Genomic DNA, 27,036 nt, shown 5'->3' with positions numbered 1-27,036 from the left:
TTCCATCTGGATTCGCCCCTGCTTTGGCGTTTCAGCACAAAGAATGGATAACATTTATTTATGCAGAAAACATGACCAGATTTACAGGTAAGAAAGTTTTATTGCGTTTTCACATCATGTGGTCCTCAGAAAGAGTTTAGGTGCATTTGAGTGGAAAATAGTGTTAGTTGTTGACGCGTCACGGAGGATCAGCTGTTTTTAACGAGACGATACGGAGCGGCTCAGCTCAGAATTCTAAATAAAGGAGGGGAAAAGGTATAAAAATGTCTTTGTAAAGCTCAGTACAGGTGTGCTGATCACCGCCCTTTAAGAGGTGAGGACGAGTCGAGCAGCTGCAAAAAACCGCGGATTAAAAGCTCACAGCTCACTGAAAGTGTGCAGTTCAGTCGAACCCCGACCTCCTGCCCACAGACCAAGTTTAATGCTGCTATCGACCCACAATGAAAAATAATAGTAACGCACAGTGACATGGAGAAGTAACTTTAATCTGATTACTGATTTGGAAAGATTAACGCGTTAGATTACTCGTTACTAAAAAAGTGGTCAGATTAGAGTAACGCGTTACCGGCATCACTGGTGGTCTAGTGACCCTCAACCTGCTCACAGAGGAATCGGAGCACTTCCTCCAAACCTCCAGCTTGTCCCACTGCAGTTAGAGCCAGTGATGGTTGAGTCCTGACAAATCCTCAAAGTACTTGACAGTGAAGCCACACGCACACACGCACACATACAGACCAATGTCAGAGTGTTTACTACACAATCTTTGTTCCATCTGGTATCATCCCTCCAGACAACAGGAAAGGGAACTTGAATTAAATGTAATGACTGTGGAGGCGTCACTCTGCTCTCTGTGCCGGGGAAGGTCCTTGTTCAAGATGCTTCATCTGCATTGTCTCAGTCCACCAGCCTTGGCTATGGAAACACCCTGGTGTCCTGTCCAGGGAGAGACGGAGATGCACATCTGCTTCACGCCAGAGTCCATGGATCAGCACCAGGTTCACCGGGCCTCGGGGCCCGTAGAGGATTTACTACTTCTCTTCTGAGTCCAAATATAGAATCTGTAGTTAACTTTGAGCACAAAGCAGCAAAATCCTCTTGGGTGAAATGTAAATGTTCTTATGATTTGTAAAAGTTTCTTCACAGTTCTCTCTCGTCTCGGCGCCCTCTGCTGGTGGCCATAATGAGCAGTGTGAAAATTAAGCCCTAGAGCCTATTTCACCAAAATCACATACCCATACATTATGATTTATTTCTCAGCTTGTACAAGGTCAAAAATGCAAAGTTTGGATCAGCTAAAAGACCGGTCACAGGGGATGTTGTGGATGCAAAAAAAATTTAAAGTAAATAATACTCGGTAGGAGTAAATGAGGTTTGTCCCCCAAAAAATGAATCCGATTTCTGTCTTTATTTGCTTGACATTTTGATGTATAATAAGTGTTTAATGTTGGTGTCAGCATTGGTTAGTTATGAGTGTTCAAATGTTCCAAAACAGGGCAAGTCCCCAAATTTGGGGACTCTAGGGTTTGAGGTTAAAAGTTGTACTGTGACTCTAATCTGAAGTAGTCATCAACACGCTGCTTTTATTAAGATGCCGAATTGCTTTACAGCAGGAAACATCTGTCCAGATTAACTTGCCGTGACGTGGACGTGGACTTGATCTGTGAGAGCTAAATGAAGGATTTCTTCCCTTGGACCAGATTATCTCACTCATCTGCACTCGAGGCTCCTGGAGATTATTCCGACATCAAGGAAAGTCTTAATGAACTTCATCAGAACAGATGTTCTGAGTGTCCAGGGGTCAAAGGCCAAACTGGGGGGGGGGGGGTGCTTGTCATATTTCGAGGATTAGAGTCAGCAGCTCCCGCGAGGCGTTTGAAAGCGTTACCTAATTGGCCAATGATCAGGGTTTGTGCTAATGGCTTCCTGTAAAAACCAGAACTCAGGGAAAAAAAAGGAGTTTCCCACAAACTGATGCCGAAATGATGCAGACAGACTGATGTTCTGGGTGATAGTGGCCCCAATATTCTGTCAGTCCCAAAGAAGCAGCAGATTAACACTCAGTTCTACTCTGACCAAAATTTAACACTAAGAACAAAAATAAAGGCCAATAAGGAGAAATCAAATGCACAGTACTTTGTGTAAATGCATTTTAGTACTACTGTAATACTGAGTCAGAATATGTTTAATCATCAAAGCTTATGTCTGGATGAAGAGTTGACGTATCAGAGATTTAAAGTGACTAAAGTCAGTGCTGAAGTGTGCGAGATCAAGAAACTGGAATTATTCTACCTGATGACGACATTAATCCCAATCTGCAGGATTAGGACTCCAGATACACATAAAAAAAAAGCACACGAGGGTGAGATGAGTGTGGCGTCCGGGGCGTGTCGACTGGCGTCTGGGGCGTTTTTGCTCGTGTTTAAAGGCAACTCCATGCGAACGCCAACTGACGGGAGCTGTCAGTTGGTTTACGGTCTGTCTTGATGGTCTGGCCCCTCCCCCTGGTCAGTATTGATCTTAAAGTGTCCCGAACAGATCAGTAAAGATCCACTGATTGATGAATCTCTGAATCTACAAACGACCATAAAACACGATGAAACACGTTTTACTGTTTTTGTTGTGTATTTATTTGATGGTAAATCATTTAAACTTCGCTGCTGCTCCAAAAATCTGTTTTTACTGAAAGTATGAAGACGCTGAAGGTTCTCGTACGGACAGAATTGTTTTCTCCCTGGCAGACGTTTGTTGGCGTTAATTGCTGCTCATCATTGTCCATTTCCAGCTGCGCTTAATTGTGGAGGCCATTAGCGGCGTCGCCGGCGGTCACTTAACAGCTTCAGTTTTCACTTTGACTGCAGCCTGTCGTCTTTTTTGTCTTCTGCAGAGACCAAAGATCACAGACAGAAAGCTGAAGCAGTGAAGAAGTTGGTGCAGCAGCTGCCCGGACCCAACCGTGACACCATGAGGCTGCTCTTCACCCACCTGCACAGGTACGGCACGCCACATGCACACGTGACGTCTACCGTAGCTCCACCTCATGGTTCTGGACGCCGTGATGTCACTGAATGTGCAGGACCTCAAGGTCCAAACCCAGATTTGACCTTTAGAAACCAAGAACTTTTATCTTTTGGCTCAAACCACATTTCTGGTGTTTCCCAACCCTGGTCCTCAAATGTTTGTGGTGTCTTCCTGCTCTTGATTGTCTGAGCACACCTGTATGTTCAGCCAGTCAGATGACAGAGAACCTGCCCAGCTGAATTCTGATTTTTAGGTTTGACGTTTTTCTTAGTTCACTGAGTGCACAATCTGAGCACTGGACTCAAACAGGTTTTGATCTCAGAGTGGTTTTGAACAAGTTCTGTGTGCAACTTTTGAACCAACCAACCACATATGACGGTGATGTCACTGACAGGCTCCTCCCCCTGCTCAGAGTGCTGTTCCTTTGGGAACCTGGACCCTCTGGACCCAGTTTGAAGCCAGCACTCCACAGGTTCCATCCAGCACGTGGCTGTGATCGGGTTTCTTGGGTCTGAGATGCGACATCGTATCCCGGGTAAGTCAGCGGTGATCTGAGCTGATAATGAGTCCATGTGAGGAGGACGGACCTGCTCTGATCAGGATCTTTGGACAATTGATGAACCCCCACACACACGCCGGCCCCCTGCAGCCGCGGCTCTGTTCAGTCAGGGAGGGGCTCATAAATCTGGAATGAGTGTGCTGGCATCCTGTAAATCCGCAGGAGAGCCGAGGATGGATGGAACACCTCTCCGGGGACCGAGCTTTAGCCATATGGGCCTGTGGCCGGGCCAGGACGGGCAGGGCCAGGGGGGCGATCGACCTGCAGCACTGAGGTCACCTCCTGCATCCTCACATGGGACCTGCAGAGAGTTTGACCCGTCCCACCGCTAAAACTGTTTGACTCTGTGTGAGTCTGTAGCTGACAGCAGGACTGAGTCAGGCTGAATCCGGGTCAGTCGCTCCTCAGAACCACCGTCAGAGAGACAAACGGGTTTATTTCAGGCCGATTTCTGTTTGTGTGTTAAAACCTGAAAATGAGACGTTTAATGTTCAGTGAGATGATCAGAAATGAAAAATATCAAATTTAAAATAATTTCTCTTGAATTCACTGCAGTCTGCAGATTTACCCAGAATCCCCCAGGACACAAGAGTTAGCGAAATGACCAATCCCAGCCCACATAAAATTGCGCAATAAAATCCAGTTTTGGATTTGGACCAAACCTGATGGACTGATTGAAGGACGGTTGAGGACAAAGGATCTGATTTTCACACAAATGGGTTCAAAGTCAAGGTCACAGGTCAAGGTCATGATTTTGACCCAATGCAGATCAATAAAGCAGGGAGCTGAGTGGACAAGGAGCTGGCCTGGGTTCAAATCCCACTTACGCTACCTGTGTCCTTGGACAAGACCCTTAATCTACACCATCTCAGTCCGCCCAGCTGGAAATGGGAACCACCCTGAGCTGGTGAAGTAACCTGCATCGGGCTGGGGTCCCGTCCAGGATCAGAATCTCACCCACCTGACGCTCCGGAATCCAGAGATGAGCACTGACAGCGACCGGTCTGAGGGCAGAGAGAGGATCCATAAGATGAATACTCTGTCCTCATCAGAGGTGATAAACACAAACCTGAAAGCTGAGACTGGATTTATTGATAACATGTCTCTAATGATTTATAGTGGCCAAACAGTGCTCAACACATCACCAAGATCACAAAGAAACAAAGGATCAGCTGACAGTGAAAAAAGAAAAAATATGTTGAGAAAGTCAGTCACAGTCATATTTATCTTAACTGGAGTGTTTTAGCAGCAAGAATGTGGGCCCAACACGTGTGGACGAAAACTCAAAAACGATGAACGTTTGGATCATGTGACTTACCACATTAAAACACATCATGAGGACAAACCAGGTGGCTTCTGGTGAACTTTGATTCACCACACCGACTGAAAGAGCAACTTTATTTTGCTTTTGTAACATCCGATAGATGTGCTGCCACCTGCTGGATGGTCAGTGGAGGTGCCTGCTTTCACCAGTGTCAGTTATGTTAGTGGATGTCAAACATTATAAACAGCTTGGTAGTTCAAATTCACATCTAGTTTGTCTACATTCTGAGCACGTCATGTGCCGCCCAGCTAACATGCTAGCTAACATGAGGAGAAACAACACAGACGTGGGCAAATTCTGGATGAAATAAGAGGTATAACCAGAGTTGAAGAATAGATAGAATGTGTGGCTGGGGATGGTCCTGAAAACCTTTGTCAGTTCTACAAATTAGTGACGCAACTCGAAACCCTGTGTTTCAAAACCTGTTTCAGATGTTCTGAAACAAAATGAAGAAATCATGAACTGAACAGGTTCTCGATGCGTCATAAAAGCTTCAAAACACTCGGGTTGGTTTTGTATTGAAATTAAAATCAAAAATAAACAAATAAATGAATGATCACACAGTTTATCAAATTCCTATTTAAAAGCTCCAGATCGTGCACAGTCTGCATCTACAGGCCCATGGTGGTGGCATGTATTTGTTAGCTTCTATGTATTTTTTTAAGCACAGTGCTTCAACTCAAAATTGACTTAGCTGACTGTGTACTGAGTCAATCCTAAACACTCGTGGTTAGCTGTAACTTCTGCTAAATGTTTTTTAGTGGTTTATAGCGTTATATAATTTTACTTTTCAGTTGGCGGATTAGCGATCATCGAAGCTAACTTTTTGGTTAGCTATGCCCACCACTGGTAATTGGCTATGGTAGTTGTTCATAATAGTTTTTTTCAATTTCAATTTAATTTCAATTTATTTTCATTTATATAGCGCCAAATCACAACAGAGTTGCCTCAAAGTGCTTCACACACGTAAGGTCTAACCTTACCAACCCCCAGAGCAACAGTGGTAAGAAAAACTCCCTCTGAGGAAGAAACCTCAAGCAGACCAGACTCAAAGGGGTGACCCTCTGCTTGGGCCATGATACAGACATAAATTACAGAATAATTCACAACTTCGGCAGTATTGATAACTGCCGAAGGCCAGTTATCAATAAAGCTAAAGCCTTGCTGTCTACAAAACTGCGCCAGCCATCTATTTAACAATGTCAGCCTGCTAAACACCTCATCAGTACTCCGGGAGGGGAGGGGACCAGAGACTATTAATCAATGCCGACACATCTTTCTGGCAAGGTCACAAGTCCTCTCTATGTCCATTTTTGTGAACTCTGAGTGCTTCATCCTGATATCATTGGTGCCAACGTGAATAACTATGTGACTCTATCTCACATCATGTTCCTTCATCTGTCTTCCCTTCTGCAGCGTCAGCACCCTAAGATGAGAGGCAATGTCGGGAACTCTGGCCCCAGGAATACATTTAACGTCAGCCGGCGTCTGTAATCTGACTTTGTGGGTGATAGAATCCCCTATCACTAAAGTCCAGTGTTTCGGCCTGGAGACAGGAGTGGAAGTCACGCGTGGACTCGGAGAATTCACATCAGGCAAATCCAAGGGGGAGAACCGATTCACAGTTCGCACTGGCGAGTGTGATCAGGGTGCCACAACCGGGCACCAAGCCCTATGGGCTTTTCTCCGCCTAGCCACAGTCCGAAAGCCATCCTCCACAGCCGGCGTTTCTAAGCTGATGCTAATGGGCTCGCTAGCCGGCCCAACACTAACCTCATCTGGAGTGCCCGTAACATCTAATTCCACTGAGCTAAGAAGCTGCTCTAACTTACGGACACAGCTCTCTAAGAGAGCCACCCTATCTTCCAACATCATGCAGGATTTACGGAGGGTGTAAAGTAGGATTTGTAGTGTACTTTGTGCACTAAGAAATTCAAGAATGTAGCCAAACGAACACGAGCTAACCAATAATGGATAAGCTAACCACTCCTAAGGCTCACACAGACACAGATAAATCAATCAATCAATCAATCAACTTTTTTCTTATATAGCGCCAAATCACAACAAACAGTTGTCCCAAGGCGCTCCATATTGCAAGGCAAGGCCATACAATAACCATGAAAAACCCCAACGGTCAAAACGACCCCCTATGAGCAAGCACTTGGCCACAGTGGGAAGGAAAAACTCCCTTTTAACAGGAAGAAACCTCCAGCAGAACCAGGCTCAGGGAGGGGCAGTCTTCTGCTGAGACTGGTTGGGGCTGAGGGAAAGAACCAGGAAAAAGACATGCCGAGAAGGGGGGCAGAGATCGATCACTAATGATTAAATGCAGAGTGATGCATACGGAGCAAAAAAAGAAAGAAACAGTGCATCATGGGAACCCCCCCACAGTCTACGTCTATAGCAGCATAACTAAGGGATGGTTCAGGGTCACCTGATCCAGCCCTAACTATAAGCTTTAGCAAAAAGGAAAGTTTTAAGCCTAATCTTAAAAGTAGAGAGGGTGTCTGTCTCCCTGATCTGAATTGGGAGCTGGTTCCACAGGAGAGGAGCCTGAAAGCTGAAGGCTCTGCCTCCCATTCTACTCTTACAAACCCTAGGAACCACAAGTAAGCCCGCAGTCTGAGAGCGAAGCGCTCTAATGGGGTAATATGGTACTACGAGGTCCCTAAGATAAGATGGGACCTGATTATTCAAAACCTTATAAGTAAGAAGAAGAATTTTAAATTCTATTCTAGAATTAACAGGAAGCCAATGAAGAGAGGCCAACACGGGTGAGATATGCTCTCTCCTGCTAGTCCCCGTCAGTACTCTAGCTGCAGCATTCTGAACCAACTGAAGTCTTTTTAGGGAACTTTTAGGACAACCTGATAATAATGAATTACAATAGTCCAGCCTAGAGGAAATAAATGCATGAATTAGTTTTTCAGCATCACTCTGAGACAAGACCTTTCTGATTTTAGAAATATTGCGTAAATGCAAAAAGGCAGTCCTACATATTTGTTTAATATGCGCTTTGAATGACATATCCTGATCAAAAATAACTCCAAGATTTCTCACAGTATTACTAGAGATCAGGGAAATGCCATCCAGAGTAACGATCTGGTTAGACACCATGCTTCTAAGATTTGTGGGGCCAAGTACAATAACTTCAGTTTTATCTGAGTTTAAAAGCAGGAAATTAGAGGTCATCCATGTCTTTATGTCTGTAAGACAATCCTGCAGTTTAGCTAATTGGTGTGTATCCTCTGGCTTCATGGATAGATAAAGCTGGGTATCATCTGCGTAACAATGAAAATTTAAGCAATACCGTCTAATAATACTGCCCAAGGGAAGCATGTATAAAGTGAATAAAATTGGTCCTAGCACAGAACCTTGTGGAACTCCATAATTAACTTTAGTCTGTGAAGAAGATTCCCCATTTACATGAACAAACTGTAATCTATTAGACAAATATGATTCAAACCACCGCAGCGCAATGCCTTTAATACCTATGACATGCTCTAATCTCTGTAATAAAATTTTATGGTCAACAGTATCAAAAGCAGCACTGAGGTCCAACAGAACAAGCACAGAGATAAGTCCACTGTCCGAAGCCATAAGAAGATCATTTGTAACCTTCACTAATGCTGTTTCTGTACTATGATGAATTCTAAAACCTGACTGAAACTCTTCAAATAGACCATTCCTCTGCAGGTGATCAGTTAGCTGTTTTACAACTACCCTCTCAAGAATCTTTGAGAGAAAAGGAAGGTTGGAGATTGGCCTATAATTAGCTAAGATAGCTGGGTCAAGTGATGGCTTTTTAAGTAATGGTTTAATTACTGCCACCTTAAAGGCCTGTGGTACATAACCAACTAACAAAGATAGATTGATCATATTTAAGATTGAAGCATTAAATAATGGTAGGACTTCCTTGAGCAGCCTGGCAGGAATGGGGTCTAATAAGCATGTTGATGGTTTGGATGAAGTAACTAATGAAAATAACTCAGGCAGAACAATCGGAGAGAAAGAGTCTAACCAAATACCGGCATCACTGAAAGCAGCCAAAGATAACGATACATCTTTGGGATGGTTATGAGTAATTTTTTCTCTAATAGTCAAAATTTTGTTAGCAAAGAAAGTCATGAAGTCATCACTAGTTAAAGTTAATGGAATACTCAGCTCAATAGAGCTCTGACTCTTTGTCAGCCTGGCTACAGTGCTGAAAAGAAACCTGGGGTTGTTCTTATTTTCTTCAATTAGTGATGAGTAGAAAGATGTCCTAGCTTCACGGAGGGCTTTCTTATAGAGCAACAAACTCTTTTTCCAGGCTAAGTGAAGATCTTCTAAATTAGTGAGACGCCATTTCCTCTCCAACTTACGGGTTATCTGCTTTAAGCTACGAGTTTGTGAGTTATACCACGGAGTCAGACACTTCTGATTTAAAGCTCTCTTTTTCAGAGGAGCTACAGCATCCAAAGTTGTCTTCAATGAGGATGTAAAACTATTGACGAGATACTCTAGCTCCCTTACAGAGTTTAGGTAGCTACTCTGCTCTGTGTTGGTATATGACATTAGAGAACATAAAGAAGGAATCATATCCTTAAACCTAGTTACAGCGCTTTCTGAAAGACTTCTAGTGTAATGAAACTTATTCCCCACTGCTGGGTAGTCCATCAGGGTAAATGTAAATGTTATTAAGAAATGATCAGACAGAAGGGGGTTTTCAGGGAATACTGTTAAGTCTTCTATTTCCATACCATAAGTCAGAACAAGATCTAAGATATGATTAAAGTGGTGGGTGGACTCATTTACTTTTTGAGCAAAGCCGATAGAGTCTAATAATAGATTAAATGCAGTGTTGAGGCTGTCATTCTCAGCATCTGTGTGGATGTTAAAATCGCCCACTATAATTATCTTATCTGAGCTAAGCACTAAGTCAGACAAAAGGTCTGAAAATTCACAGAGAAACTCACAGTAACGACCAGGTGGACGATAGATAATAACAAATAAAACTGGTTTTTGGGACTTCCAATTTGGATGGACAAGACTAAGAGACAAGCTTTCAAATGAATTAAAGCTCTGTCTGGGTTTTTGATTAATTAATAAGCTGGAATGGAAGATTGCTGCTAATCCTCCGCCCCGGCCCGTGCTACGAGCATTCTGACAGTTAGTGTGACTCGGGGGTGTTGACTCATTTAAACTAACATATTCATCCTGCTGTAACCAAGTTTCTGTTAGGCAGAATAAATCAATACGTTGATCAATTATTATATCATTTACCAACAGGGACTTAGAAGAAAGAGACCTAATGTTTAATAGACCACATTTAACTGTTTTAGTCTGTGGTGCAGTTGAAGGTGCTATATTATTTTTTCTTTTTGAATTTTTTTGCTTAAATAGATTTTTGCTGGTTATTGGTGGTCTGGAAGCAGGCACCGTCTCTACGGGGATGGGGTAATGAGGGGACGGCAGGGGGAGAGAAGCTGCAGAGAGGTGTATAAGACCACAGCTCTGCCTCCTGGTCCCAACGCTAGACAGTCATAGTTTGGAGGATCCAAAAAAATTGGCCAGATTTCTAGAAATGAGAGCTGCTCCATCTAAAGTGGGATGGATGCCGTCTCTCCTAACAAGACCAGGTTTTCCCCAGAAGCTTTGCCAATTATCAATGAAGCCCACCTCATTTTTTGGACACCACTCAGACAGCCAGCAATTCAAGGAGAACATGCGGCTAAACATGTCACTCCCGGTCTGATTGGGGAGGGGCCCAGAGAAAACAACAGAGTCCGACATTGTTTTTGCAAAGTTACACACCGATTTAATGTTAATTTTAGTGACCTCCGATTGGCGTAACCGAGTGTCATTACTGCCGACGTGAATTACAATCTTACCAAATTTACGCTTAGCCTTAGCCAGCAATTTCAAATGTCCTTCGATGTCGCCTGCTCTGGCCCCCGGAAGACAATTGACAATGGTTGCTGGTGTCGCTAACTTCACATTTCTCAAAACAGAGTCGCCAATAACCAGAGTTTGATCCTCGGCGGGTGTGTCGTCGAGTGGGGAAAAACGGTTAGAGATGTGAACGGGTTGACGGTGTACACGGGGCTTCTGTTTAGGGCTACGCTTCCTCCTCACAGTCACCCAGTCAGCCTGCTTTCCCGACTGCACGGGATCTGCCAGGGGGGAACTAACGGCGGCTAAGCTACCTTGGTCCGCACCGACTACAGGGGCCTGGCTAGCTGTAGAATTACTGAAAAGGAACGCCGAAAAACTAACAGAAGTATTAAACAGGTAAAAAAAAAAGCAGCAGCTATAAAATACACTAAACAGTTAATTAACTAACAGGAGTGTAAAAAAATGAAATGAAAAAATGACGACGGGGGTCTGAAATAGCTAACACAAGCTAACCGCTAGCGAAAATGCTAGCCGCTTCTAAGATTTTACACCGGAGTAAACTAATTACTTAAAATTCACAGCAGTTCAACTGAAAAATGAACAGAAGTATTAGACGGGTAGAAAAGAAACAGCTATAAAAGTAACAACGGAGAGGGGAGGGGTCGACCTAGCTAGTGAAGGCTAACCGCTAGCAAATACTAACTGCTAGCGATTCACAACAGGACTGTTGTTAAATAACGTTCAGAGTAGATACAGTTAATAACCAGAAGGGTGAACAGAAATAAAAGAAGCGTATACAACCGTGTGAAGTTCAGAGTGGAGTCACAGCAACAAACAATCCGTCAGAAGCAAGTTGCCAGATCTGTGAAAATCAGCAAAGCCAGGCTACTGCAATTCAGTACAATACAAAACAATACAGAACAATTCACGGATGATTATACAAGAAATGCTGTTGGTGCACAGGACAAGAGGGTCGCCAACACAAATACAACTCCCATCTCTGGATGGAGCTGCACCTTAAACAGAGAGAAAAAACAGAATCAGGCATCAGAAAGACAAAAAATACTGTATAATTTGTCAGCATTAAACAACAAGAAAAACAGAGAAATACTAAGGTGATCGCCGGCCGCTAGCCCTAAACTTCACTAAAAGACCCAGAATTTAGGTAAAGTTGAGGCCGCGGCACGCTCCAATTACTAATAAATGAATTAAAAGAGTAAAAAGCGTAAAACGAAGGTCAGTTATCAATAAAGCTAAAGCCTTGCTGCCTACAAAACTGCGCCAGTAGTTCCGGTGATATTTGGCTCAGATTGGTAATTGGTTATGGTAGTTGTTTATAATACTTATGATGATACTGATGGACTTGGCTCAGATTGGTAATTGGTTCTGGTAGTTGTTTATAATAGTTATGATGATACTGATGGACTTGGCTCAGATTGGTAATTGGTTATGGTAGTTGTTTATAATACTTATGATGATACTGATGGACTTGGCTCAGATTGGTAATTGGTTCTGGTAGTTGTTTATAATAGTTATGATGATACTGATGGACTTGGCTCAGATTGGTAATTGGTTATGGTAGTTGTTTATAATACTTATGATGATACTGATGGACTTGGCTCAGATTGGTAATTGGTTCTGGTAGTTGTTTATAATACTTATGATGATACTGATGGACTTGGCTCAGATTGGTAATTGGTTATGGTAGTTGTTTATAATAGTTATGATGATACTGATGGACTTGGCTCAGATTGGTAATTGGTTCTGGTAGTTGTTTATAATACTTATGATGATACTGATGGACTTGGCTCAGATTGGTAATTGGTTATGGTAGTTGTTTATAATAGTTATGATGATACTGATGGACTTGGCTCAGATTGGTAATTGGTTCTGGTAGTTGTTTATAATAGTTATGATGATACTGATGGACTTGGCTCAGATTGGTAATTGGTTCTGGTAGTTGTTTATAATAGTTATGATACTGATGGACTTGGCTCAGATTGGTAATTGGTTCTGGTAGTTGTTTATAATAGTTATGATGATACTGATGGACTTGGCTCAGATTGGTAATTGGTTATGGTAGTTGTTTATAATACTTATGATGATACTGATGGACTTGGCTCAGATTGGTAATTGGTTCTGGTAGTTGTTTATAATACTTATGATGATACTGATGGACTTGGCTCAGATTGGTAATTGGTTATGGTAGTTGTTTATAATAGTTATGATGATACTGATGGACTTGGCTCAGATTGGTAATTGGTTCTGGTAGTTGTTTATAATAGTTATGATGATACTGATGGACTTGGCTCAGATTGGTAATTGGTTCTGGTAGTTGTTTATAATAGTTATGATACTGATGGACTTGGCTCAGATTGGTAATTGGTTCTGGTAGTTGTTTATAATACTTATGATGATACTGATGGACTTGGCTCAGATTGGTAATTGGTTATGGTAGTTGTTTATAATACTTATGATGATACTGATGGACTTGGCTCAGATTGGTAATTGGTTATGGTAGTTGTTTATAATAGTTTTGATGGTATTTGGCTCAGATTGGTAATGTGTTCTGATAGTTGTTTATAATAGTTATGATGATACTGATGGACTTTGCTCAGATTGGTAATTTGCTATAGTAGTTGTTTATAATAGTTTTGATGGTATTTGGCTCAGATTGGTAATTTGTTCTGATAGTTGTTTATAATAGTTAAGATGATACTGATGGACTTGGCTCAGATTGGTGATTTGTTCTGGTAGTTGTTTATAATAGTTATGATGATACTGATGGACTTGGCTCAGATTGGTAATTTGCTATAGTAGTTGTTTATAATAGTTTTGATGGTATTTGGCTCAGATTGGTAATGTGTTCTGATAGTTGTTTATAATAGTTATGATGATACTGATGGACTTTGCTCAGATTGGTAATTTGCTATAGTAGTTTATAATAGTTTTGATGGTATTTGGCTCAGATTGGTAATTTGTTCTGATAGTTGTTTATAATAGTTAAGATGATACTGATGGACTTGGCTCAGATTGGTAATTTGTTATAGTAGTTGTTTAAATAGTTAAGATGATACTGATGGACTTGGCTCAGATTGGTAATGTGTTCTGATAGTTGTTTATAATAGTTATGATGATACTGATGGACTTTGCTCAGATTGGTAATTTGCTATAGTAGTTGTTATGGTATTTGGCTCAGATTGGTAATTTGTTCTGATAGTTGTTTATAATAGTTAAGATGATACTGATGGACTTGGCTCAGATTGGTAATTTGTTATAGTAGTTGTTTAAATAGTTAAGATGATACTGATGGACTTGGCTCAGATTGGTAATTTGTTCTGGTAGTTGTTTATAATAGTTATGATGATACTGATGGACTCGGCTTGGATTGGTGCAGCGGTTACTATAAAAACCTTTGTGAGGGCGGAGTCTGTTGTGGCCCATCAGAATTGCTCACAGTCCTGGATCTGGTATCCAGAACCGTTCTGAGTCTAGTTTGTGCTGGTGTTTTTTTGGACGTATGGCGGCGGTGGTTTCTGACTATTTATTTCGGTGCTGGCTGCTCATGTTGGAGTCGGTGAAGTCCTCGGGTCCTTTGTTGTGGCTTCCTGTGGAAGCGGCGTTCCTGGGTCCTGTTTTTGCTTCGGTCCATGGGGTCTGGCTTCAGTCTGGAGCTGTGTACTCACATTGTGATGATGTGGTCCAGCAGACCAGATTCTCTGAGTCCTACCTTCACTTAGCTCGTCTATTTCTCGCTGTGGATTTACCACAAAGTGTCCGTGAACGTGCTGACCTGAGCGCAGCACAAAACAAACCACCTCTGCAGAGGCCTGGCTCCGCCCACCGCTGCCAACTGAGCACGAGGACCCGCTGGGGTTCTGGTCCGTGAGGTTTTAGATCCGCACACACAAAACCTGATATCATGTTAGCTGTTGAAGCTAACTGTTAGCTGCGCTGCGCAACATTTACGCCTTAAACATTTTATGTAACTTTACAAAGTCCAAGTGAAGAATTTAACTCTTTATTCTCGAGCAGTAGTTTAAAATATCTTGACAAAATAATCACATGAAGTCGTCTAATGTTTGGATTTTTTTTTTTAAATACAATTACACCTTTCTCATGAGAGGCACCACTTACCATGGTAACCTAGGAATCAAGCCAAAATTATTTAACTATTTAATTTACAGCATCACTGAAAATTGGACACAATTTCAGCAAAGTTTTAAGCCAAGAAAGATCTTTGTGATGTCATAAAGCTAGTTGCTGAAATATAAGGAAGAAGATCAGCATGAAAGAAAATCTCGAATCAGCTGCTTCAAAGTTTAGTCAACACAAATGCGTGCTTTCGGAGCTCTCTGCGTGTTGTCGGAATTCTCTGCGTACATTGGGAGCTCTCTGCGTGTTTTCGGAGCTCTCTGCTTACTTTGGGAGCTCTCTGCGTGTTTTCGGAGCTCTCTGCTTACTTTGGGAGCTCTCTGCGTGTTTTCGGAGCTCTCTGCTTACTTTGGGAGCTCTCTGCGTGTTTTCGGAGCTCTCTGCTTACTTTGGGAGCTCTCTGCGTCTTTTCGGAGCTCTCTGCTTACTTTGGGAGCTCTCTGCGTCTTTTCGGAGCTCTCTGCTTACTTTGGGAGCTCTCTGCGTGTTTTCAGAGCTCTCTGCTTACTTTGGGAGCTCTCTGCGTGTTGTCGGAATTCTCTGTGTGTTTTCTGAGCTCTGTGTGCTTTCGTAATTCTCTGCATACTTTGGGAGCTCTCTCTGTGTTTTCGGAGCTCTCTGCGTGTTTTCGGCGCTCTCTGCGTGTTTTCGGCGCTCTCTGCGTGTTTTCGGAGCTCTCTGCGTGTTTTCGGAGCTCTCTGCGTACGTTCTGAGTCGATGTGTACTGTCTGAGCTGTCGTGTACTCAGACCTGCACCCTGTTGGTGAGTGAAGGTAAATGAATGATTCTTTTTCTTTTGTATGTTTTTGTGTACGTTGTGTGGTTCAGTCTTCCACAGAGCGGCACACAGCACCGCCATTATTGCTATTGTTGACCCAACGGAGTTACGGCATCTGTGCTTGGCACCAAATACGTACCAGACCGCTGTGTTGACACAAACGTTTGTTGGATTACTTAAAACTATGACGCGCGTAGTCCTGTTTGAGACTTTTTACGGACAGTAACTGTACCAACAGCAGCCTGTAAAGTTTGTACGATTCGGTGCGTCTCGCTCCCACGTCATGGCATTTGTTGGGGTCAATATGCCCCAAGGTCGAGGTTTAGACTCGGACCCTTTGTTTGAGGGGAACGCTGCTGCAGTGTGTTTCAAATATTTTCTCCTCTGAGCACAAAAAGAGTTTCTGCTGATTGGTGTTGGGTTTGTGTTTATTTTGAAGGAAGCGGCGGATGAGTCTGGGTTTCGGACATGATCTCCATCTTGTCAAAGCGTTTTCTGCTGCGTATCTCATGTTGGTTTGCGGTGGTGAGAGTTTAAGGTAATTCCTCTGCCAGCCACAATCTGCAGTTCCTACCAAGGCTATCCGGGGCTGGATGAGATCCGTAATCCCTCCAGTGTGTTCTGTTCTAATCCAGGATCTCCTCCTACATGGACGTGCCAAAAAAACCCAAAAGGGAGGCATCCAATAGGTATCCATATCAGAAACTGAAACCCAGACCCTTAAGAATATCAGGACAACTCCCTCTGTCAAAGATCCACAAGAGGACACTTACTGTGGTTTCTGGTATCAGTGATGTCTTTCTTTTTGTGGCCACAGGTGAGTGTTAGAGTGAGATCTTTGTCTTCTGGTCTGTGTCCTCACTGTGACCTTCCACAGCAAGAACAAGACCTCAAAAGCCTGACTCGTCTTCAGTCGGGGGAACAGATCCATCCAGACCCGAAGAACAAATCTGTTGTTTTCCTGGAAACGACCATGACCTTAGATTTGGAGGTGCTGATCCTCATCTAGACCAACATCCAAAACAAAGCCTTCAGAACCACAACATCTTTAAAAACTCACCGCCAGATGGCGCACACTCACCCTCTGCTTCTGTGAAAATCCAAAACGCATCCAACCCCATGTGGGGTAGACGGGACAGTTAGCCCCGACGACTCCGAAACCTGGAGTTCTCAGAGCTTCGTGCTCTTACTTTGTCAACATGAATTAAAAATATTTCCCACTTGTTACGTGAATGTCTCCGCCCACTTCTTTCTGAAACATGAACCTGAGACTGGGAGCTTCATGGTCTGAGTGAATCCCGTCCAGCTGGACTTCATTAGATCCTTTTGGTGAGACTCAATGTGTGTTTGATGTTTTCACTGTGAAGACACTCAAAGCAAATGTTTACTGGATGTATTTCTGGCTCAGCCCAGACGTGGGCGCTGTTGCTTCACTTTGATTATTTTCCCCCTGGGGCTTCTCACCCCCCCCCCCCCCCCCCTTCAATTTATTGTCTGTGATCCTGAAGGAGTCAGCAATCCTGACCCAATTAGTGGAAGCCTTCCAGGCGAGGAGGGACAGAGGGGACACCATCATGGTCCAGCTCCCATTCCGTATTGTGCCCCTGCGCAGGAAAATGAGATGCTAGTTAATTAGCATTGGCAACTTAGTGCACACACGTCGTCTTATGTTGGAATATCAGTGGTTCATCAGTTCACAACAGGAGCCCTGAAGTCAGCTCCTGGGCTCGCCGTACACCCGCCTGTGTGCATGTCGCCACTGTGTCCATGAGTCACTGTTAGCTAGTGAACATTTGAAAGTTTGAGTGTTTCTTCTGAGGCCAAACAAAAAAAAAAGTTAGCTGAAACACATGTGATGTTGGTTTAAAAGAAAGCAGAAGTTCAAAGGAAACTGGAGGCAGAGGAGGAAGTGATGAGTAAAAGAAGAGGGCAGAGGTCATGTGACCGCTTCTGTCTTCAGATGTTTGTGGATGAATGTTTGAGCTAATTCTTCCTTTATGATGTCACAAAGACCTGTTGCCTGCCTTTTCTGTGTGGGTGTGGTTTTTGGTGGTCGGTGATTTGGGCCTCCGTCACAACGTCTACTTGTGGTGGTATTGTCTCAGTGCTGCCACCTGCTGTTGCAAAACGGAGAACGTAGCAACAATGCGTCATTTGCTGTGAAGTTTGTGTTAAACACAACTGACACATTCAGCCTGACGTGACATGATCCAAACAACAGACTGTTTAATAAAGAAAAATGATGATGTGATTCTCTTCCACTGCCTGAAATTGAGCTGGATCAGAGGCTGTGTGCACGCTGCGTATTCCAGCACGTACGTTTAAAAGATTGTTGCACAAGTTAGCATCTAGAGTTCTGCAGCTTTTTTAAATTCTCTTTGCACGCTGCACGTTTCATTGTCAGAACATCTCTCCGGCCGTCTGTCCGCAGATCGAGAGCCACACACCTTTTGTTTGGTCGCTCCTGAGTGCGCTCAGTGTGGAGGCGCCGCTCTTACATTTGATGCGTTCTGCTGTTACGCCAGACTTCTTGCGTCTGGACTTGTCAACATTCATCGAACATTGATCTGTTCTGGGTGCTAACTATCACGGTTTCTGTGTCCTCAGAGTTCGATCTCCACCAGAGAAACAAACAGGAAATCCACTTGTCTGATGCAAGAATCAGTTTTATTTTCGGTCCTGGAGGGCGATCGTGTCCAAGTGAGGACACTCACAGGGTCAGAGTTCAGGTCACGACATGGTGGCAGGACACAGAAGGAAACAGGAAGTGTGGTTTGTGTGTTAATGCTGGCGTCCTGACGGCTGACTGCAGGTGAAGGATCAGGCCAGAGATCCAAGTCCTCTGAGCTGACGTGGTTAGCGAGCCATTAGCTGCAGCCGTCAGAGCCGCTACATCACTGCGCCGCTGTAATGAAGTTAAAATGCTAATGTCGGGACAGCACGCGGCCATGATGGACCGCGTGCATGCACCACGCAGCTTCATTACAGACAGAAATGGAAAATTATAGTGTGTACACGCGCTAATCAGGTTTCAGAAACGCTGCACTCAAGGATGCCCCCCCCCAACACGGAGTCACAGGAAGTCACCGCGACACCCAGGAACCATATGAAGCAACTGGAACCATGTTTCAGTGTGTGAGAGGAAACAAGCGCTCTGATTGGAGACGTCGACCCACACGTTAAATATTACTTCTTTGCTGAGAGATGGAAGCTGATGAAACCAGTAAAGGATCAAATCCACGTCACTGCACCTCATCCTGTTAGCTCTGATCCTGATTCAGGTCCCAGATCAGATCTGCACCAACACCAGCGATTAGAGTTTATTCATGACGTGCTCTCAAGAACACAATCAAAGTGCTAAAACCAGAAATCTGAAACTGTTCAAACACGTGGACCAGAAACATCACAAAGTCCAAAAACTTCAGTAGAAACAAAGATTAAATTAAAAGATCAAAGACTTCAACAAATTTTGCTTAATTTGGCTGTTAAAGAAAAGGACAGTAAAGCAGGTCAACGTCCTGAGACCGCAAGACACAAGGCAGCACGTAAGGCTCAGCGGGTTCAGAGAGATGACGAGTGATAAAGTCTGTCCTCACATGCACAGGAAGACACAAATGAGTGTCTCTGTGGGACATTTTTTCTTGAATCAGTCGCTACGTTTGAAAAGTGAGAAAAAAATAACTTTGATATTAACAGTAATTAAGCTTCTGTTCATCTGCAGACAGAAATATTTTATACCTCAGAACTGAAAACGACAGACGGAAAGAGACAGGGTGCAGAACGGAGGTGTCTGTCTGTGCAAAGAATAAAACACTGCATCTGTGTTTTTTGACATTTTTGCGGTGAACCGCGTGTTTAAAATGTTCGTTTCTTTGCCTAAAGTCAGATGATAATTATTCGTAACGATGGTGTCGCTGCTGATGATCATCAGGCTCATTAATGAGGTGGAGGGTTGTGCACGTGGATGTGCACGTTGCCTCTTCTGCTGCAGCGTAACGACACCCCAACATGTCACCCGTCACATGTCATTAACCACCGAGGAGCTGCATTCTCCAGGCTGCTCCTCGTCCTTTTAGGACCACAAATATTTGGACAGTGAAAGAGTTCAAGTTCTTTTCCAGCGGTTCTGGTGGACTTTCTCCAGTCAGCACACTCCCGCCTTCCTTTACTCCACCCCCTGTGCCTTCCTCTCCTCACTCTTCGTTCATATCGTTCAATGTTTCTCCTCGTGTCCAGACCTCGTCCACGTACTTTTCTTGGACTTTGTCGGTTACTTCTGCTGCTTTTCTTCTCTTCTTAGTGTCTCCTCCTGAACTACCGTCTCAGCCTCCTGCTCCTCTGATGGTCTTTGTGCTGTGAAATTGATGAGGAAACGCTAACGTTCAAATATTTATGGACCTCAGGTGTTCCTGAGTTTGTGGATAGCGCTGCATGTAAACATTTTAAACGCTGTGACCGCTGTTTTAGAACCTGACAGCAGAAGACGCCACAGCAGGTCACGCTAATGAAGCCAGCGCTGATAAACGTGGCGCTGAGCGCGCCTGGCACGCTGACAGCACCTTTTGGATGCAATTACACAGTGAGGGGCCCTGTGTGGGAACCATTCTGGGCAAAGAGGGACTGGATTCCACCTCAGAATGCTTCAACAGCCCACTGACAGTTTGGAGCGCCGCCCTGCGCCACAGTCCTTCCATCCTGTTCCAGGACTCGGAGCAGCCCAGAGGCCTGACCCCCCCCCCCCCAGTCTGTCCATGAGCCAAACCTCGCTGCGTTTTCTCTCTGACTCCATTTTTAATGTAACACCTTCATGTGAAGAAGAGCGGCGAGGGACACGGGGACGTATGGACCTCATTGTTCTACAGACAAACGCTGCCTCGGCGCATCTTTGACCGCGCAGAATGTTGTTCAACACAAGTCCAATGTTTGGATCTGTTCCCCTGGCAGACTGACTCAGACTTAAACATCCTTCCACTTTACTTTGGGTCTCCTGCCCGTCCAGCCCATGGAAGCTGAGCTACGTGTGGTTTGGGTCGTGGTTGAACCTGGATCTCAGAATACCTAAAGCTGCTTTCACTAAATAACATACCAGCGGTGCCAGGGTGGAAACCCGACCCACGCTATCAAGTGGGGCCGTTTAAGGGGAAGATGCTTACTAAAAGAGCCGGGATACAACTGACCCGCGCAACACTGTTTACTCATGTGAACGCCAGACAGCGTCCAGGCCGGATTCCCCCGGACCTGATCTGTTTGGAGAATTGAGTCCGGACTTGGTCCAGCATGTTGCCCTCAGCAGTGTCTGCGTCACTTGACATGGTATTTGTTTTTCAGGGGAACATTGCGTTTAAGCTAGCAGTAATCGCTCGCGCCAGTTTTTTTTTTCCCTAAATCTTGTCTCCAGACCAGTTTATTGATCTCAGTTCTTCACAAGTTGATGTTTTTGGAGTTTGATGGCAGTCAGAAGATAAAAGATAAACGTTGTCGGCGTGCCCACTCGCCCGCTGTCGGTCCTCCAGACTTTGACCTGCCACTCTGAGGTGTGAATTTCAGGTCCGACTGATTTGGACTTTTGTGTTTTTGCATTCAAACACCAGGATCCATGGGAACAGGAGGATTCTCATTTTCGTGATCTGGACTAAACGTGTCTTTGTTTCATGTTGTAAATTTCAGTAAGATTTTGTCTGTGTTTTGTGTTTCACTGGAGGTGTGGGAAGTGATTTCTCCAGAATGGAATATTATTTTTATAAAATACCTCAACATAAAATTTATTAAATCAAGAAAGATGAGTTGTAAATTTTTACCCCCAAACAAGAGAAAAAAGTTTACAAAATAACTTTCAGGACTTGAATTTGTGGTTGTTGTTTTTGTCCTCAGAGTTCTGGCCTGTTCGAGGAAAAACTTGATGTCCACTCAGGGCATCAGCATCGTCTTCGGCCCCACGCTGATGTGGCCTGAGCTGGACTCAGGAAACATGGCCGTCAACATGGTCTACCAGAACCAGATCATCGAGTTCATCCTGATCGAGAGCTCAGAGATCTTCAGACTGGATCCAAAGTAAAAACAAAAACAAAAAAAAAAACAGACAGTACGAAATAACTGGAAGATGAACTGTTATGTGTGTGAATTTAAAAATGCCTTAGATTTTTCTTCAAAGTAATTACATTTTTAGCTCCACCCACTTTAGTCACAGACTATAAAATAATTTAAAAATAAACTGTTGGTTTTGCATCAGCCTGAAGTTTTTTTTCATGTTCTCACAATGTCAAACATCTTTAAAAGTCTATTTTTTTAAATACCAACTTTTAAGAAAAAAAGGGTCTTTAATTGAACCATCAAAGTCTGATTATTACAGTAAAGAAAAAAAAAACCTTTTGTATGAGTTCAATTACCAATTAAAATGTTTTAATTACAAATATTAACTTTGCACTATGCAGGCTGAGCTGAAAGTATGCTCAAGTCATGGCAGCCGCTTATCACCAACAAATGTTACTGTTTAGCCGTAAAACGGCCGATGTGGCGTCCCTCTTAGATGTGCTCGTGCTAACTATTCGTACAAAGTCCAAACTACACAGCTCTATTTTCAGTTTATATTCTGTAAGTGCTGCTTTTCTGAAATTAGTTTATATAGCATGACTAGCTAATTTGATGACTGCTGCCATATGCTAATCGCCAAAATAGCAAATGGCTCATGATAGCTAGCTTACTGTAGCCGCGATCCAGTGATACATATTACTAACATGCCAGTGTTTTTAATTTACCACAAATGGACAATGAGGTTTGGAAAAGGTCAGACTTTGGTCAAGCACATTTTTAACAGCTATCTTGTGCGATTCTGGACATAGTTTCACCAGGTTGATGGAAATTCTTAACCTGCAGTAAAAAGATCACCTGGTTGATGAATTCCTAAAGTTTAGTTGTCTAACTACATTAATAAGTTAACATTTAGCTAGGCTAAGCTAGCACCAGTCCCGCATTAGGTAACGACAAACTCATTCATTCCCCCCCCCCCCCCCAAAAAAAAAACTATTTTAATAGAATGGAATGCCTTTTATTGTCATTATACGATACGAGATTAAAAGCCAACTCCAAAATCAGTGCAGGCAAGTGAGAAGCAGCTATATCAAATAATATGTATCAAAAAATAACCTTAATCTGAAACAGATTTGGAAAACAAACTGTCACAGGCTAAAGACGAATTAACGCGACTGTACAGGACGAGCAAAAAACCCAGTGAACGGCTGTCTGGTCGCGCAGAGAATCTGCCTGGTGATAAACATGTCCATGTTAACAACTTAACTTGGCCTCCAGTCCACATGGTGGTGCTGCTGTTCAGTTAGAGCTGCTCATTGACTCACTGTTATGTTTCAGCAGTGAAAATATTAAACTAAAACAAGAAAAAATAAGAGTCCAGGTTAGAAAAACATTGTGTCCTTCAGATGTTTTTATCAAACTTTTTATTTCTGGACGGCTAATGAAGATGTTACTGGGACAGCGGGTCGTCCCCACATGCACATTAGCATAAAGACATTTATGCATGGGGGGCGGTTGATGATGGATGTGTCATTTCAGAAGATGAAACCTGTCGCGCTCACGATGCGTGAAATTAATGTCGCTGCTCTTTGTTGATAACAAAAGCCCCAAACTAAACGTTGTCTCAAACTGCGCAGCACGCCCAGCTTCAAAAACTATTTATTTAAACATCAGGGGTTTTTTTTAAGACCAACATGTAAAAAAATAAAAAAAAAATAATGCTGGATCGTACGCACGAAGCCGACGGCAGCAGAAACTGTCAGCAGGTCGTCTGTAGAACCGGAGCTCAGAACTACAGCAGCACTTGACAGAGAAATCGAGCAAATTGTACTCAACTTTGTGGAAAAAAGTTTTGAAAAGATTTGATGTGATTCTGTTTGGGGGGGGCGTGGCCTGAAGTTTTGCTTGTGATTATTTTCGCCGCCCCCATTCAGCAAGTGTCAGCAGAATTCTTAAAATCTTTCAAGAGGCTTTTGACATGTTGCAGCTACTTAAGATTTGTATTTGCACACCAGCAAAACAAAAAGTAAAACGCACGGGGGGGGGGGGGGAGAGCTGTCAATCAATCAATCAATTTTTTTTATATAGCGCCAAATCACAAACAGTTGCCCCAAGGCGCTTTATATTGTAAGGCAAGGCCATACAATAATTATGGAAAAACCCAACGGTCAAAACGACCCCCTGTGAGCAACATGAAGCAGGTCACAAATTAATTGGGTTTATTTAACATCTGTCACTGTTGTGTGTAGACCTTTTTTATCCCAAAACTGCTGAATCAATGAAGCTGAACCGCGGTGTGCGTGATCCCGCCCACAAAGACACCAGTTTATTTAAGGCGTGCCGATCAGATTTCACATACGGCGGCCATGTTGAAGCTCTCACATATAGTCAGGCGCCTGCCCGTGTGGCAGCGTGTCATAAACGTTTTGTCCTGTAAGTCTGTTGGAGGCGCTGCCAGCTGATTTGACATGTGACGGCCGTATCTGAAAATGCCACCTGGAGCCGTTGACCAGCGGTTTGTAAAGATACTGAACTTTGTCCAGTTGGAGTGAGCAGGTAGCTCCAAAACACTTCCTACAGAGCTTTAAGAGTTTTAAATTTTGACCTTGATACAACCTTTGGAGTTAAGCCACACTCACTTTTCTAGCTGAAACTGACATATCATCCCCGGTGAATCCGTGGTACTGTTACTTATTTTTTTATTTTTGGTGTAAATCCCAGCTGCTTGTGCGGCTGCAGGACATTTGAAATAAAGTTCACTAAAGTGTGTGTGAGAGACCATCAGGTCATCGAGCCCAAACAGCTGGAGGCTTCAGGGGCATTGGTCATGACTGTGACACTAAATCATGACTCAGCATTTCATCACCACCAGATAAAAAGCTTTCGATCATTTAGCGTTCGTTATTTTCTTCAAGCCGCACACACAAAGTGACGAAATGAGTTAAACGTGCAGCACTGTGATGTCATGACGCCGGTGGCCTGTTTTGGAACTTGAGCATTCCCAGGACACGGATCCAAACCTGCAGACCCAGGTGGAGACCAGCAGCTAGCCGCAGTTTGGCCGCCGCTCTGTCGGTGCGGTGAGAGCGGAAAAAAAAAAGAACCCAGAAGAGAAGAGAGGAAAGCAGCCGTGAGGATAAAAATGGATCCAGGCGGATCTACGAGGTGGCACCGCCTCTGGGAGACATGAAAGCTCTGTCACCCCTCCCCCACAAACCACACACATAAAAGAAGCGTCTCCGCGGCCTGTGAAGACAGGGACATTTACAGGTCCAGACACAATGTCTCCACGCCAGGAGACGGCCTTTGATTGGGAGCAGCAGAGGTGCCTGAGACGCTCAGTCTGCGCAGCCGCCACCGCAGCGTTTCTGCGGGTCGTGGCGTGGTGTCAGGCATGACCACCGCCCCAGAAAACTCCCCTGGCAGACTTTCCATCAACCTCTAAATCCATCCTGCTCCGCCGCTAATGGAGTGAAGTCAGCGTGCCCGCTGTAGAGGCGGCTGCCGTGGCGTGCTCAGGGACGCTGTGTGCCAGCAGGCTCTGGAAGCGGTCCTTCAGCGCGGCCCAGGAGAAGGCAGCAGTGTTGACCTGCAGCGGAGACAAAACACGGACGACTCAGCTGGAATTAAAATGTAACTGATGTTCACCAGGTTAGCAGCAATCCGTTACGTGTCCCGCTGTGTAACTCTGAGACGTCCTCCTCTGCTCAGCAGCCTATCACCTTAACATTTACAAATGAAGTCATAACTTGCTGTTATGACATCAGCCAGTCGTTAGCTGACGGATGTGTTTACTCATAAACAAGCTTGACAGCCTTGGAGTTAAACCACACGCTAACAAACCTAGCTGACTGTAGCGGCTAAGCTAACTGGCTTACTAGTTCAGTTATCAGAGTTATAATTAAAAACCTGATAAAAAAATATATTTCCATGCCTGTTTTAATTTAATTTTCATAACTACAAACTTTGGTAGCCTGCCTGAGAACATTTTATTAAATTACGCAGCACAGCTAGCTATGCTAGCACAGCCATAACGGACCAAAGTTTTGTATTACTGTGTATTTTATGTTGCTTTTTTCTGTACTAGAAAATCCTGCAACTTATAAAAACTTAACTTATAAAAGTGCAACTTGTACTCTGGAAGATGTCAGTGAGTTTGCGATTGGACGGTTATAGCACTCAAGATAAATCCATTAAGTATTTGATTTTTATTTTGTAGGTTTGCTGTTCTTTACAAGTGCAGGGAAGTTAAATCATTTGGGCTCGAAAAAAATCTAGAAAAGCTGTTGGCTTATTTACAATATATACAATAATTCAGAAATTTGTGTGAAAACTACAGTGAGAAAGTGAAAATTTAATAAAATATCTTAAGATAACTGCTATGTGTTAAATGATTAATAGTAAAGAATTGCCGTGTTCTGGTTTCTCTTGCAAAACGCCGTAATCATCCACCAACAGGAAGCAACGACAAAAGCAGAACAAATGAAAAAGACGCGACTTTGAGCTACAACACAAACGCAGACTGTGATTTTCTTCTTCACACATCACAATTCTCAACATAATTTTTCAACATTTCCAACGTTTTTTCGAGTTCAGTGCTGACAAGAAAACAAGAAGTTTGGTTTCTTTCCAATGAAGACAAAACTTCAGGATCTGGATCAACAACATCCTTCATCCACAGAACCCAGCAGAACCTGGACCTGAACCTGAACCAAAGCCCCGCCTGCAAACGTTTCCATGTCATTATGGTTCCATTAACGTGAAACGTCTGAAGGTTTCATGCAGACGTGAAAAACTGATCAAGGTGTTTATAGTCACTGATCAATAATCAAATCTCCAATGCTACAAATTCTAAAAACAATCTGAAGATATTTATTTCAGTTATGAGCAGATAAATCAGCTCCGACTGCTCGGTTCAGAGGGCGCGACCAAACTGAAATAATGCATGTGCAGCGTTACCTGGACGGCGTGCATGCGTGTGCATTACTGTGACAGCATGTGTGTGTTGTGTTACCTGGACGGCGTGCATGAGTGGCATTACCTGGACGGTGTGCGTGCGGGCCAGGTGAGGCCTCCTGCAGAGTCCCTGCAGCTTTTTGAGTAGTTGCTCAGGTGTTGCGTACAGATACTCGTCTGAAACGCAAAGACTGAACTGAAACACGATTCACATGAATGAAACAGGAGTCGTTTCAAAGTTCCACATCAATAATACAGAAGAGACAAAAAAAAAAAAATCATCTGAATTTGTTGATGTTCTAAATGTCTGCTTTAAAAACCAGAGTCCATCTGAAGGTTCAA

At 43.5% G+C, this 27,036-nt stretch overlaps 2 protein-coding genes across 2 annotated transcripts in view; one reads left to right on the top strand and one right to left on the bottom strand.

Moving 5' to 3' along the window:
• arhgap15 (Rho GTPase activating protein 15) overlaps positions 1-21,911 on the top strand; it is a 143,441-nt gene extending 121,530 nt beyond the window's left edge. Inside the window, exons 13-14 of the mRNA XM_034187120.1 lie at positions 2,885-2,990; positions 21,583-21,911. Of these exons, the coding sequence (XP_034043011.1) occupies positions 2,885-2,990; positions 21,583-21,766 (290 nt within the window). The 3' untranslated portion in view covers positions 21,767-21,911. The remainder of the gene's footprint in view (positions 1-2,884; positions 2,991-21,582) is intronic.
• A 3,186-nt stretch (positions 21,912-25,097) lies between these two features.
• Positions 25,098-27,036, bottom strand: part of gtdc1 (glycosyltransferase-like domain containing 1) — a 98,008-nt gene continuing 96,069 nt past the window's right edge. The window contains exons 10-11 of the mRNA XM_034186273.1: positions 26,780-26,871; positions 25,098-25,327 (exon numbers count right to left, since the gene is read on the bottom strand). Coding sequence (XP_034042164.1) covers positions 25,202-25,327; positions 26,780-26,871 — 218 coding nt within the window. The 3' untranslated portion in view covers positions 25,098-25,201. The remainder of the gene's footprint in view (positions 25,328-26,779; positions 26,872-27,036) is intronic.

Source organism: Thalassophryne amazonica, chromosome 14, assembly GCF_902500255.1.
Source record: "Thalassophryne amazonica chromosome 14, fThaAma1.1, whole genome shotgun sequence".
NCBI classification, from domain to species: Eukaryota; Metazoa; Chordata; class Actinopteri; order Batrachoidiformes; family Batrachoididae; genus Thalassophryne; species Thalassophryne amazonica.
This window is presented reverse-complemented; position numbering and strand designations above follow the sequence as displayed.